This window comes from Martes martes, assembly GCF_963455335.1.
Source record: "Martes martes genome assembly, chromosome: 9".
Classification (NCBI taxonomy): domain Eukaryota; kingdom Metazoa; phylum Chordata; class Mammalia; order Carnivora; family Mustelidae; genus Martes; species Martes martes.
The window spans coordinates 138,806,278-138,818,788 of record NC_137896.1 but is presented as its reverse complement, the minus strand read 5'-3'; the positions used below and the strand labels follow the sequence as shown (position 1 = coordinate 138,818,788).

At 61.7% G+C, this 12,511-nt stretch overlaps 1 protein-coding gene across 3 annotated transcripts; it reads right to left on the bottom strand.

Annotated features, from left to right (window-relative positions):
• Window positions 1-4,697: 4,697 nt before the first annotated feature.
• Window positions 4,698-10,848, bottom strand: TMEM18 (transmembrane protein 18). 3 transcript variants are annotated; one of them, XM_080814645.1, is made up of 6 exons: window positions 10,682-10,848; window positions 9,395-9,512; window positions 7,756-7,810; window positions 5,426-5,602; window positions 5,019-5,112; window positions 4,698-4,937 (listed from the first exon to the last, which is right to left on the bottom strand). In XM_080814645.1, the coding sequence occupies exons 1-6, from the start codon at window positions 10,736-10,738 to the stop codon at window positions 4,848-4,850; spliced, it is 591 nt and encodes a 196-aa protein (XP_080670771.1). In that variant the 5' UTR covers window positions 10,739-10,848; the 3' UTR covers window positions 4,698-4,847. The 3 variants fall into 3 exon arrangements, with proteins under 3 accessions (XP_080670771.1, XP_080670770.1, XP_080670772.1); XM_080814644.1 differs by having other exon boundaries at window positions 9,395-9,515; window positions 10,682-10,826; XM_080814646.1 differs by lacking the exon at window positions 5,426-5,602 and having other exon boundaries at window positions 9,395-9,515; window positions 10,682-10,821.
• Between the last annotated feature and the right edge of the window lie 1,663 nt (window positions 10,849-12,511).

Genomic DNA, 12,511 nt, shown 5'->3' with positions numbered 1-12,511 from the left:
TTCAACTAGCCAGCATGTGGTACATCATTAGTGTGTGGTGTAGTGTTCAATGATTCTTTAGTTGCCTGTAACACCCAGCGCTCGTCCCAGCACATGCCCTCAACACCCATCACCCAGTCACTCCATCCCCCTGTGCCCCTCCCCTCCGTAACCCTCAGTTTGTCTCCTGGAGTCGGAGTCTCTCATGGTTTGTCTGATTTCTTCCCATTCAGTTTTCCCTCCCTTCCCCTGTGGTCCTCTGTGCTATTCCTTATGCTCCACACACGAGTGAGACCATAGGGTAATGGTCTTTGATTAACCTACTTCACGCAGCATCATCCCTCCAGTTCCATCCGCGTCCGGGCAGATGGTGGGTGTTCTCCTTTCTGACGGATCAGTGATGCCCCGTTGTGCAGAGGGACCGCGTCTTCTTTGTCCATTCGGGTGCTGAAGGGCAGCTCGGCTCCTTCCACAGTTTGCTATTGCCCAGGTCAATAATTAACATGTAAAGGTTCACCTCAGAAGTCAGAGATTTTTGTGCTGTTCACCTTAGGAAAACAAGTAGAAAAACTCTGAATTCCCAGTGCCAGTAACTGGTTAAGCCAACTAAACGTACGTGGCTTGGCTACTATGTAGTCATTGAAAATGACGCCATATATTGAAATAGGACTGATAAAAGGAGTTGAAAAAACACTTTATACTGTTTTTTAATAGGAAACTGATTTTCAGGAAAAACGTAGGAGCATCAAATAGACACGTGATAATCCCCTTCTGTTTGGAACACACTGGAGACTCTGTGAGAGGAGCAGAGCAGACCTGGGCGGGCTGGAGTCCCCCATCCAAGGTTCATGACTGTGAGCAGACCTCACAAGTGGCCGGCAGGGCTCAGGCCCAGGGGGACCCGCTCAGTCTCTCAGGGACGGATGAAGTCCACAGGAGACCACAGCCAGAGCTGGCTGCGAGAGAAAACAGCAAAACAGACTTAAGAGCGTCTGCCTGGGCTGCCTGGGCTGCGGTCATGCAGGGGCACAGGTGGGGACCCTCAAGTCACCTTCTGTGTCTGGGGATGATCCATAACTCAGGCTCACAGTGGAACGGGAGCCCCAAATGCCATCACCAGACCATGTCTGAACCAGGACTGGAGGCTGAAGGGGTCAGTGCCGGGCACGAGGCTGAGGAGGCAGAAAGGAAATTACAAACAGAGGGAAGCCAAGACCACGGACAAAAGCGCACCATCGTGGGCAGTGTCAACAGCTGGAGATCGAAGGTTCTCGGGTCCCATGCACGTGGGACTGGGGCTCCAACGAGCTGCAAGGAGGCACCAGGAAAGGGGACACGAATCACAGAGGAAACATGAGCTAAACGGGATGGACAGTGGAGACAGAGGCATCGTCATGCATCCCAGAAGCGCGGACCAGCCAGGACCAGCCGGAGCGCCCGGCGGGCAGAAGCGCAGGGACTCTGCAGCTCCCCTTGGCTAGCGAGGCTCTCCGGGAGCCGCTCCCCCTGGCTCAGTGTCCACGGTGTGTGTGTGGAGACGGGGGTCCCTCCTGGGCTCCCAGCCTGGACCCTGGCCAGTGGGAAGTGCCAGAGCTTTCCAACGACGCTCTCGAGAGAACAGCGGCCACTTCCCCCAGAGTGAAGAGAGCACATCCATCCGAGAACCAATGCAGACGGGTCACGACGGACTCCCAAGCATCATGCATACTCGGGGACGGGAGCTAGCAGGCCAGGCTGGCCAGAGGCCACAGCAAGGCTGAGGAGGACAGAAGGTGCTCCTGCTTCTCCCACCAAGGCCCCTGGAGCGTCAGCAGCCCACGAGCAGCCCAGTGCTGGGCATCATGTGCAAGTGTTTGCTGAGATCATGACTCCTGGGGGTGCCTGGCGGGCTCAGTCGGTTCCGCATCCGACTTGGTTCCAGCTCAGGTCATGATCTCAGGGTCAGGAGATCGAGCCTTGCATCAGGCACGGAACCTGCCTGGGAGTGTCTCTTTAATAAATAATATTTATTATATTTTATATTTGCTTTATTAACATTATTATATTTTATATTATTATTTATTATAATTAAAAAACACAGCTTTTTAAAAAAGACCATTTGTCCTTAAGGATTGGTAAGGCTTCTCACTGCTTCTCATTTTCCCGATAATGATGCAGGACGGCCTGAAAATGTGTTCTCTAAAACACGGTGAAAGGAGGATGTTCGGAACAGGAAGTACTTTCCCAAGACGGAGCAGCTGTCAGGGGCCCAGCGGGTGACCTGGACCACCAAAGCTTACTGTGTTAGGTGTCATTTCCACTGAAATTCCGTGTTCTAAATCCCTATGCAATAAACACTCCAAATTAATTTTTTTTTTGCCTTTTAATGTTTTATAAAGGATGAGAACATGTTAGCATGTCCTTGCAACTTTGTCACTGAACTAACACAGGTTTCATGCTGCTTTCTTACTCAACACGTGTGTCTGTGTCTGTGCTGATTTTTTGACAAAACTGAATTTCTGGGTTTGGGGAGCTCAACACCCAAAGTAGGAAGCGACGGCCGTGCCGGCGGAGCCGACGTTCTGGAGCTCTTGCAACGTGTGCACAAAGCGAACGGACAATTTGGGGGGAAGATGCTATACGTTATTAAATATGTCTTCTGTTTCACACCAATCAAGAAATTAAAGGTGCCACGGATTTGGAATAGAGTGTATTTTTATCATAAATCTCCTTTCCTTTTTTTTAAATTTATTTTTATTAGAGAGACAGAGATCACAAGTAGGCAGAGAGGCAGGCAGGGAGAGAGGGAGGAGCAGGCTCCCTGCTGAGCGGAGAGCCCGACGTGAGGCTCCATCCCAGGACCCTGAGACCATGACCCGAGCCGAAGGCAGAGGTTTAACCCACGGAGCCGCCCAGGCGCCCCATAAATCTCCTTTTCTTGTCTTTGTTTATAAATACTTCAACATCCGCTTCACTCGATAGCGGGGGACACGCCCTCCGGACCCTTCCCCGCACGCGCCTCTGGCCTCCTCGGCGCGGCCGCACTCTGCACGCCTCCCGCTGCCCAGCCCCCGCCGACCGGTCCGGCTCGCAGGGACTTCCTTAGCTCGAAAGACAACTGTCACCGCTGAATTCTGGCCACTGAACGTGAACTTACAGGGAAAAAAGGTGAGTGTGTGGGAAGGCGACGTACAAACGCCCCCTCAACACCGCACACGCGCGAGTGGAAGACAGAGGGCCCCGGTCTCGTGTCCCGGTCTCGTGTCCACAGCGCACAGGCCCCGCTGCCGACGTGGTCACACTGCGGAATTCAGACGGTCCTGCGCTCTGCCACAGTCACGGTGACGGGCCGTCCCGCACCTGTCTCGCGTGTGCTCACACGGTTCCTCCCCGGGGCAGGGCCGTGGGGGCTCTCCGGGGGCCGCAGCACCAGTCCACACCTCAGGGGAGCGTCCACGCACGGGCTGCGGGCACAACACACCGACGACCGGACTGAACACAGAAAGCTCCTTTGAGTCGTCTCTCGTGTTCAGTACCTAAGACAACCCACCGAGACGGAACTGGAAAACACGTCGGGGTAGAATCACCGGATCTAGCTAGAAGATTCTGTCAACTCACTTGTAAAACTGCTGGAATTCACGTTTCTCTACACAATTCCATGAACGTCCATGAAAGCGTCGTACATCTGGATTTCAAGACCTCTCCGCGTCACCTCTTCAGCTGCTAAACGTTAAGTACTTTCGTGAGGACATCTTTTTCTTTTTGAAATTTGAAGAATATGCTTTACTTAGAAAGAAAAATCTCGTTAAAATTTAGAAAACTACTCGCAGACTACCGTTTCTCAAGCCGACGTGAGCAGCCAGCAGCATTCCCTCTGCCGAGCCCTGTGCACTGACACACCCGGACCTTTCCTCCCTGGTGGTCCTCCGGCCCACACCGGACAGAACCCGGAGCACGGACGGCAGACTGGGAAGGGGACTCTGTAACGGCAGATCTGTTCCAGCAAAATCCACAGCATGTTCCTGAGCACACGAATTCACTTCTTTAAAAACAAAATTTAGGAAGGAATATAATCTTGCTACTTGTTATAAAAATCTATCCGTGCCGATACCTGTACTCGTAATCGTACATCCTGAAAATCTCCCTCCACAGGCTCATTCACAGACGTTCCACGGAATCAAGGCCTTCGAACCACAGCCCCCGCAGCGACTGAGAACCCGAGGGGCCACACGGTCCCCCTGTCCAAGGACGACTGTGTGGGGCTCGCAGAAGCCTCGCCCCCTGGGACTTGGCTCCCCGCGCTCTGAGGCACGCGTCTTCTCAGGACCTTGCTGCCGGGGCCTCGTGTAAAGCAACTCTGGCCCAGGGCTCCCCCACCTCGGCACCGCTAAGGTTCTGAATCACATCCTCCCCGGCGCAGACATCGCAACAAGCCCTGGGCTCCAGCCCTCCAGGAACAACCCGAATGTCACGGACTTGGCCACATGCCACAGGGAGGGCCACCAGTGGTCACGGCCCAGGAAGTAGAGCGCAAGGGCGCCTACACAGGGACAGCACTATTTATCACTTGGTTCCAAGTTTTTTCGCTGCTTGGAGGCTCTGTAACTACGACTAATCACACAAGCGACACCCACAGCTCAGCGAGCTACGGGGAGCTCTGTGCAGACACCATCGACGGACACGCTGTAGCCAGGAAGACAGCAAACACCGTACACAGATCCAGGCTGGACACACACCCACACGGACGGCAGCGTTTATTTAAAGGGCAACACGAGGTGTGCTCTGGGGCGCGGACGCTCCGTGCAGACGTGCGGGGCGCCAACAGGGAGGCCACGACGACGACGCAGAGCGAGCCCGGTGCCCCCAAGAGAACCAGCGTGACCCCCGCGTCACTCCTCTTTTCTCTTCCGTCCCCTCCTCTTCTCCTGCAGCGTTTTCAGGTCAGTCATCACATCCAAAGTCTTCCGGACCCACATCACCTGGAAGCGATCGTTGTGAGACCTGTCAGGAGTGGGAAGCACACACAGAGAACCGGGGCCCAGAGGCCGGCCCGCACGTACCACGATGATCATGGCGTTGAGCAGCAGCGGCGCCGAAAACACTATGGAAATGAACATCCCCCGTGAGTCGAAATACTGGTATTTCGAAAATAACCTGTTTGGGGAAAAAAGAGAAATTACTTGGCGTAAGAGAACGACGTCGTTCGTGCTATTCTCTAGCAGAGACCCCTGGAGAGCTCTTGGGTCAACTAAGGCACCACCGCCTGCCCCACAACCGCAGCCCACCCACCAGCCCCGCTTTGCTGCCCATGCCCCCCCGTCGGGAGCACACACAGTCGGCCCCACGGCGAAGGTGGCCGGAACCCGGGGCGCCAGGGAGATGCGGCGGGAGCGACAGCCATCACCCGAGGCCATCCGGGCGAAGGAAGCCCTCGCACACTCGGTCTGACGGCAGACCTGACACCCACCAAACGTGTGCTGCAGCAACAGCTCCCGGGCTCCCACGGGCCATCAGGTCACACGGGCTGCATCGTCCCCAAACTTGTCCGAGACAGCGACAGAGCCGACTCTCCGCCTGGGGGAACTTTCGCCCACATCTGCTTTCACACAGGGGAGGCTCAGGGACACGGGGCTGTCCAGGCTGCCTGAAGGCGGGGCCAGTGAGTGGCAGAGGCTGGCCGCAGCCGGGCGTCCCTCCACGGCCAGCACGGGCACATGCAAAAGCACCGTGTGCCAAGTCCCAGCAATCCAGGAGCACAGGGACCGGGGCAGAGGAGCCAGGCGTTGGCCCTGAGGTCGTGGCCGTGAACTGGCGAGACAAGCCACGCGCAGCTTACAGTACAGGGAGGGTTCGGATCATTAAGACAGTCAGACACACACGTCGAGGCCAATGTTCTGGAGAGAACGAAGCGGGGAGGGTGCGGATCTGAGCGTGGACTGCAGAAGGCACCCAGCGCTCCCCTCCCACGTGGATGAAGCCTGGAGCGGCCAGCACGCCGCCGAGACCCTGCCGTGGCCAGGCTGAGGCCGCCTGCTGTCTGGTCAAGGATGCAGAAGGGCTGGGACCTGGGGAAGCACAGCCCCGCTCGGGAGGTGGCAGCTGTCATCTGCGCAAGGCAGGGCCTGGTGGTGACGGGAGAAACGTGCTCTTGGTGTGTTCTAGAGGACAAGGGCCTGAGGAAAGCTCTGCACAACGACGAGGTCTTCGCCTCAGTTGCCAGAGGGGAGGCTGCCAGAGCCAAGGTCCCTGCGGACAGCTCCAGCGGGGGGGGGGGGGGGGGGGGATCTGGGGAAGTGCTACTCTCCCGACGTTCATCAGACATCCAAGCGACGGTCCGGCAACGAGGCGGAGGGAAGGCTGGTGCCCTCGGCCCTTGGAGGAAACCACAGGAGCCGGACAAGGGGTGGCCCTGAGAAGGGAGGACACTGGCAGCAGCGCATCCTGGAAACCAGGCAGCCAGAGGTTTCGCGGGGGAGAGGTCAAGGTCAGGTAGCCCACAGACAGAGTAACTGCGGGCTGGGCCCCGCGCAGACCACACTGTCACAAACAAGAGCATTTCTGCGATGAGGTGAGGTGCAGGCCCAAGGGGACAGTGACCCCCGTTCAAGTCTCCTCGTGAAGGACCCTGACAGGGGAGACCAGGGAGCCCTTTTGACAAAGAGAAGTGGGAACCCTGTCAGGGCGTCTGGCTGAGGAGACACCTTCAGAAGGGGAGAGCCAGGATGCGGGAGAGGAGCTGCTGGGGCCACAGCTACACCCCGAAAGCACGGAGCAGGTGGACAGGCAGAGGGAGGAAGAGGTCGTCCAGTCCGGCGTCTTCCGTGTCCTCGTTCCTCGGCTGAGTAAGGAGGCGCGGGGGCCGGGGCGAGCGGGTGTTAACAGTCAGCGGACGGCACAGCCGTCTAGCCCAGCGCCCGGTGCCCTCCCGGACACCCAGGTGTTCAGGCTCCGCGGGAAGGTCTTCAAGTCCTTCCTTCTCAGAGTCTACAACTTATTCTCTTTTTCTTACATTTAAGAGCACAAACACCTCAACACTTAGAAATGTCAAGAGCACTTCAAGGTCACAGGTTGTATAAAGACAGTGGGTCAGACACAGCCTGTGGAGCGCTCCAGACGCCCATGCGAGGGTCCCAGCCAACGAGCGAGGCTGAGGGTCCCAGACGCAGCCCTCCCCGTCGGCACAGCACGTCCAGCACGCACGTGTGGCTGTGGACGCGGGGCTGTAACCGTGGACAGGGCCTGACACTCGAGCAGGACGAAAGGAGAGCCGGGGAGAGGAGGAGCAGAGGGCAGTGACGCTGGACGCGGTGGTGACGGTGCTCCAAGGCTGCCCTGAGCGACCGAGGCCACAGGCACGGGGGTGGAGTGGCCATCTAAAGAAGGCAGCCCCGGGTTTCTGCCAGGATGACGTTCTGTGGCCTCGAGAAGACACGGCCGGCCCAGAGAGGGCAGGGGTCTCGCAGGACACCACCCGCCGCTCCGACCACACGTGGCCCGAGCTCTCCTAAAATGCCACCACTTTCATTTGGCAGCAGCTAGAGCTACTTTACGAAAGCCCCGACCTCTCTCACGCTGCCATGAACTGTGCTAACCGATCTTCAAACCCTAAAATAGCTGACAAGCCATTCCTCAACCCTAACCCTCTCAGTGCAGAGGCCCCTGGTCTGCCCGGGGCTCCGCTGACCCGCCTTCTCTCGTTTCTCTGGCTCCCGCGGTCTGCGTGCGATGCCCCTGTTGGATGAGCCTCTCTAGAGTGTGGTTCCCGACTACGGTCCGGACGAGCGGGCGCCAGCCTACCTCCAGTTCATTGCCGCAACTTCGTTGATATACTCAGCACAACACACCAAAATCACTGGAAAAGAGAGAAATCAGGTGTCGGGATTTGGATGACTGATAATTCATCGTAACAAAATTATACATTCTTTTTGCAATGATATGCTTAACGTAAATATCACAGAAAAGCAAGAATTTGATGAGAAACATAACTTCCATTTTAGATAGAGTGTGAGATCAAACTCAGAGATTTTTAAGTTGTAGAACCGCTCAAGACACAGGAAGGCCCCGATGTCTCCGCGGAACAGCACGAAGCCGCGAGCGCCCAGGGCTGGTGCCTGACAGCCATCGCCCACGCGCGACCCTCCGCCTGCACTCCCGCCGGGCCGGGTCTCGGGTCCCTCCTCCAGATGCCGCACAGAACGCCCAGGGCTGTGAGACCCAGTGCGTGAAGTGACCTGCTCTCCTCCCTCATGCTCCCTCCTGCCAGGGACACATGAGAGGTGGCTGTGGACACCCGCCCACTGGTCCTAGAGGCCATGGCCCTGCAGGAGCCCCGCAGCCCTCCTGAACCCTGCGGTCAGAAGCAGGCAGTTGCTGCAGCCCTGACCCAGAGCCTGCCGAGCACACGGGGCTCAGACACTGGCCTCCAGACAACAGGACACGGTGCACCACAGCAAACAGCAGCTGTGAGCACCCAGGGCTTTCATTTCTCGCAGAAATTAACTAATTAACGTGCAGAACTTCCTATTCTTGACCCAATCCCAGAGCAGATCGCACCAGGCTTCGTAATCTCCCGACTCTTTCCTCCACGAATGGGCCCAAAGCGGCACCGACAGAGCCCAAGAAGAGACTGAGAAGAGGGGAGGAGACGGGCTGAGACCCAGAAGGCGTGCAGCGGAGCATGGCTCCCCCACCCGACAGTGTCAGGACCTCGGCTGAGCCACCCGGGCGCTGAGTGGGCAGTTAGGGAACCTCTCTGTGTTTCATCCATAAAAATGCGGCAAACGATGCTGCATGGGACGAAATCAGCCTCGGGCTGGTGGGACGGCTCCGGGGTTACAGAACACGCGTGCACGTGCGGAGCATCCCCTATCCCTCGTCCCCAGGGGTGCAAAGTCAGCCCTCTCCTCCCCAACAGAGCTGTTAGGGTCACAAGCTGTCTCTAACCTGCCAGCGCACCTGGTCAGGCCGTCACCCTCCTCTGAGCCCAGGCCACGCTCGCCACAGGCAGTGCTCGTCCGGGGCCCCACGGCACACACAGGCTGTGTGGCTCCCGCCGCAGGCCCTGCACACGCCAGGGTCAGCCTCCTGCGCAGCCTGCCCAGGCCCTTCACGGTGCTGCCGGCGGCCCCTCCGTCGGCCCCTCCGTCAGCCGCCCGTACTCACCACAGCTGAGAGCACGGCAACCAGGTGTGGGAGGACTTTGTGAACGCTGGCGCTGCCCGCCAAGCTCTTCCGGGCCGGGGGCCGCACCTGACGGCAGCCCTCCGGGGCAGGAAGGCAGCGCGGACTCTACCCATCACTCGCCACACACGGCTGCTTGTGCAACACACACTCACTGCCTCGCTCTCGTGCTAAGTCAAGCTCCTGCCGAGATGCCGCCTGGCGCTGGCCACATCACGGTGACCGGCGTCACAGAAGTGTCGCTTGTTCTACTCACCCAAGCACAGGAAATGTCCGACCTGCAGTCCATGCCTCCGGGAGGACAGACACGTGAGCAGCAGGCACAGCACGTGGAAGACGGCCAGTCCCAGGAGCCACGGCTCGGTCCAGTCTGTCTGCTGGAAGACACAGCACCGGACTCATCACCCCGTCGTGGTCAGCTCAAGAGGGGGCCAGGCTTCACGCCCCCTGGGTCAGGGAGGGCAGTGGCCCCTCATGCCGGAGCCGTCCCACAGGCCTCCCGGAAACCGGAGTTGCAGAAGGGGGGGGAGGGAAACTACGCTGCAGCCTTGGCCCAGAGACTGGACAGGGAAGCATCACCGGTGCACTGCGCGGCCACCTGCACCGGAAGCATCACCTGCACAGGAGGTGCCGTGGGCTTGCCCCCCGTGTACTGAACAGAGTCGCGTCCGTAGGTTTCTGAGGACTTGAGCAGGCCGAGTGTCTCATTCAGGGGAGGCCCCTGGTACCCCAAGACTCGAAGCAAGAACTACTCTGAGCTCCCTCGGACTCACACTTCGGGGCTTGGGAGATGGGAGGCGTCCCAATTCCCCCATTTCATTTTCTCCAAGCTTTCTGGCAACCTTCCAAGTAGTGCCAAGATGGGGGTTTCCTCAACTTCACCACTGGCCGGTCCACACCCCGAGGCGCTCGGAGGGTCCGCACCCCTACAGGGTCCGAGTCCCCCCACTCAATGCCCGGATCTCCTTCCAGAGGCTCGGTCACCCCCTGCTCAGACCCCCCCCAACGCCAGGCCTCCCGATGCACGCGCACGTGCCCTGCCCTTCCCCTCCGTGCAGCAGACCAGGCCGGACCTGCCTCCGGTCCGCAGAGCCCTCGGGACTCTAAGTGTCCCCGGCCGCTCTGCAGGCCTCGGCACGGAAAACTGGCCACGACCTCCTGTCGTGGGGCCGAAGAGAAAGGCGGAGCAGGGGGCGCGGACCAGGCGAGGGCAGCGTCTGCGGTTCACACCGCCCACAGCCGGCCAACCCCACCCGCGGTCGGGCCACACCGCCCGGACCCGCCCCGGCGTCCGGACAAGCCCCGCCCCGGGACGTCCCGCCCACCAGCGCCCCGCCCACCGCCGGGCCCCGCCCCTGGACGCCCCGCCCACCGCCGAGCCCCGCCCCGGAAGGTCCCGCTCACCACGAAGCCCCGCCCACGAGCCTCCCGCCCACCACGAAGCCCCGCCCCGCCCCCTTCCGGGGTAGTCGGTGTGGATAGCGGATGCGGGCAAACCCCGAGTGGCCGCAACTACCATCGCCCGAACTGATGGTCAAGTTACCGTGATCACGGCAGGAATGCTGACGGGGAAAGAGCTGACTGAGAAGGCGGAGGGCATCGTCCCCGGAGAAGCCCACCCTCACCACCGCCGTCTCGAGGTCCCCGCCCCAGTCGGGTCACACGGGGAACGCCTCCGGCGTCTCCTCTCGCGGGATTTCCACTTGTCGCGAAACCCGCCCGCTCCCAGACGTCTCGCGATATCTCCCTGTGGGCCTGGTGCCGCGTCCACATCTCGCGGTATTCTGCGGCTTTAAAAGGCTGTAATCAGGACCCCGAGGGTAGGCTTCCGGGTGTTCTCCCGCCCGGGCCGCCAGGGGGAGCCCGTGAGCCTGTCTCCTACCCTAACCGGCGGCGCTCTGCAGAGCCGGGGGCAGCTGGGCATCCCGCCAGCTTCCGACCCCAACTCAGGGGGACCGAGGGACAGCGGACCGTCGGCGACGGCGCTCCTGGGGACCGAGGGGGACAGCGACGGCGCTGCCGGGGGACCGAGGGGGACAGCGACCGCGCTGCCCGGGGACCGAGGGCGACAGGACGGCGCTCCCGGGGGACCGAGGGGGACAGCGACCGCTCTCCCGGGGAACGAGGGCGACAGGACGGCGCTCCCGGGGGAAGGAGGGGACAGCGACGGAGCTGCCGGGGGGCCGAGGGGGACAGGACGGCGCTGCCGGGGGACCGAGGGGGACAGGACGGCGCTGTCGGGGGACCGAGGGGGACAGGACGGCGCTCCCGGGGACCGAGGGGGACAGCGACCGCTCTCCCGGGGGACCGAGGGGGACAGCGACGGCGCTGCCGGGGGACCGAGGGGGACAGCGACCGCGCTCCCGGGGGACCGAGGGGGACAGCGACGGCGCTCCCGGGGAACGAGGGCGACAGGACGGCGCTCCCGGGGGAAGGAGGGGACAGCGACGGAGCTGCCGGGGGGCCGAGGGGGACAGGACGGCGCTGCCGGGGGACCGAGGGGGACAGGACGGCGCTGTCGGGGGACCGAGGGGGACAGGACGGCGCTCCCGGGGACCGAGGGGGCCAGCGACCGCGCTCCCGGGGGACCGAGGGGGACAGCGACGGCGCTGCCGGGGGACCGAGGGGGACAGCGACCGCGCTGCCCGGGGACCGAGGGGGACGGCGACCGCTCTCCCGGGGGACCGAGGGGGACGGCGACCGCTCTCCCGGGGAACGAGGGCAACAGGACGGCGCTCCCGGGGGAAGGAGGGGACAGCGACGGCGCTCCCAGGGGACCGAGGGCGACAGGACGGCGCTCCCGGGGACCGAGGGGGCCAGCGACCGCGCTCCCGGGGGCCGAGGGGGACAGCGACCGCTCTCCCGGGGAACGAGGGCAACAGGACGGCGCTCCCGGGGGAAGGAGGGGACAGCGACGGCGCTCCCAGGGGACCGAGGGGGACAGGACGGCGCTCCCGGGGGACCGAGGGGGACGGCGACGGCGCTCCCGGGGGACCGAGGGGGACAGGACGGCGCTCCCGGGGGACCGAGGGGGACGGCGACCGCTCTCCCGGGGAACGAGGGCGACAGGACGGCGCTCCCGGGGGAAGGAGGGGACAGCGACGGAGCTGCCGGGGGGCCGAGGGGGACAGGACGGCGCTGCCGGGGGACCCAGGGGGACAGCGACGGCGCTGTCGGGGGACCGAGGGGGACAGGACGGCGCTCCCGGGGACCGAGGGGGACAGCGACGGCACTGCCGGGGGACCGAGGGCGACAGCGACCGCTCTCCCGGGGAACGAGGGCGACAGGATGGCACTCCCGGGGGAAGGAGGGGACAGCGACGGCGCTCCCGGGGGACCGAGGGCGACAGGACGGCGCTCCCGGGGGACCGAGG

Coding starts and splice junctions, on each gene's coding strand:
- TMEM18 (XM_080814644.1), bottom strand. CDS start 10,738: ATGCCCTCCGCCTTCTCAGTCAGCTCTTTCCCCGTCAGCATTCCTGCC. Junction 9,516..10,681: donor GCATTCCTGCCGTGATCACG/GTAACTTGACCA, acceptor TGTGTCTTCCAG/CAGACAGACTGGACCGAGCC. Junction 5,113..5,425: donor GTTGCTGCAGCACACGTTTG/GTGGGTGTCAGG, acceptor TTCCCCAAACAG/GTTATTTTCGAAATACCAGT.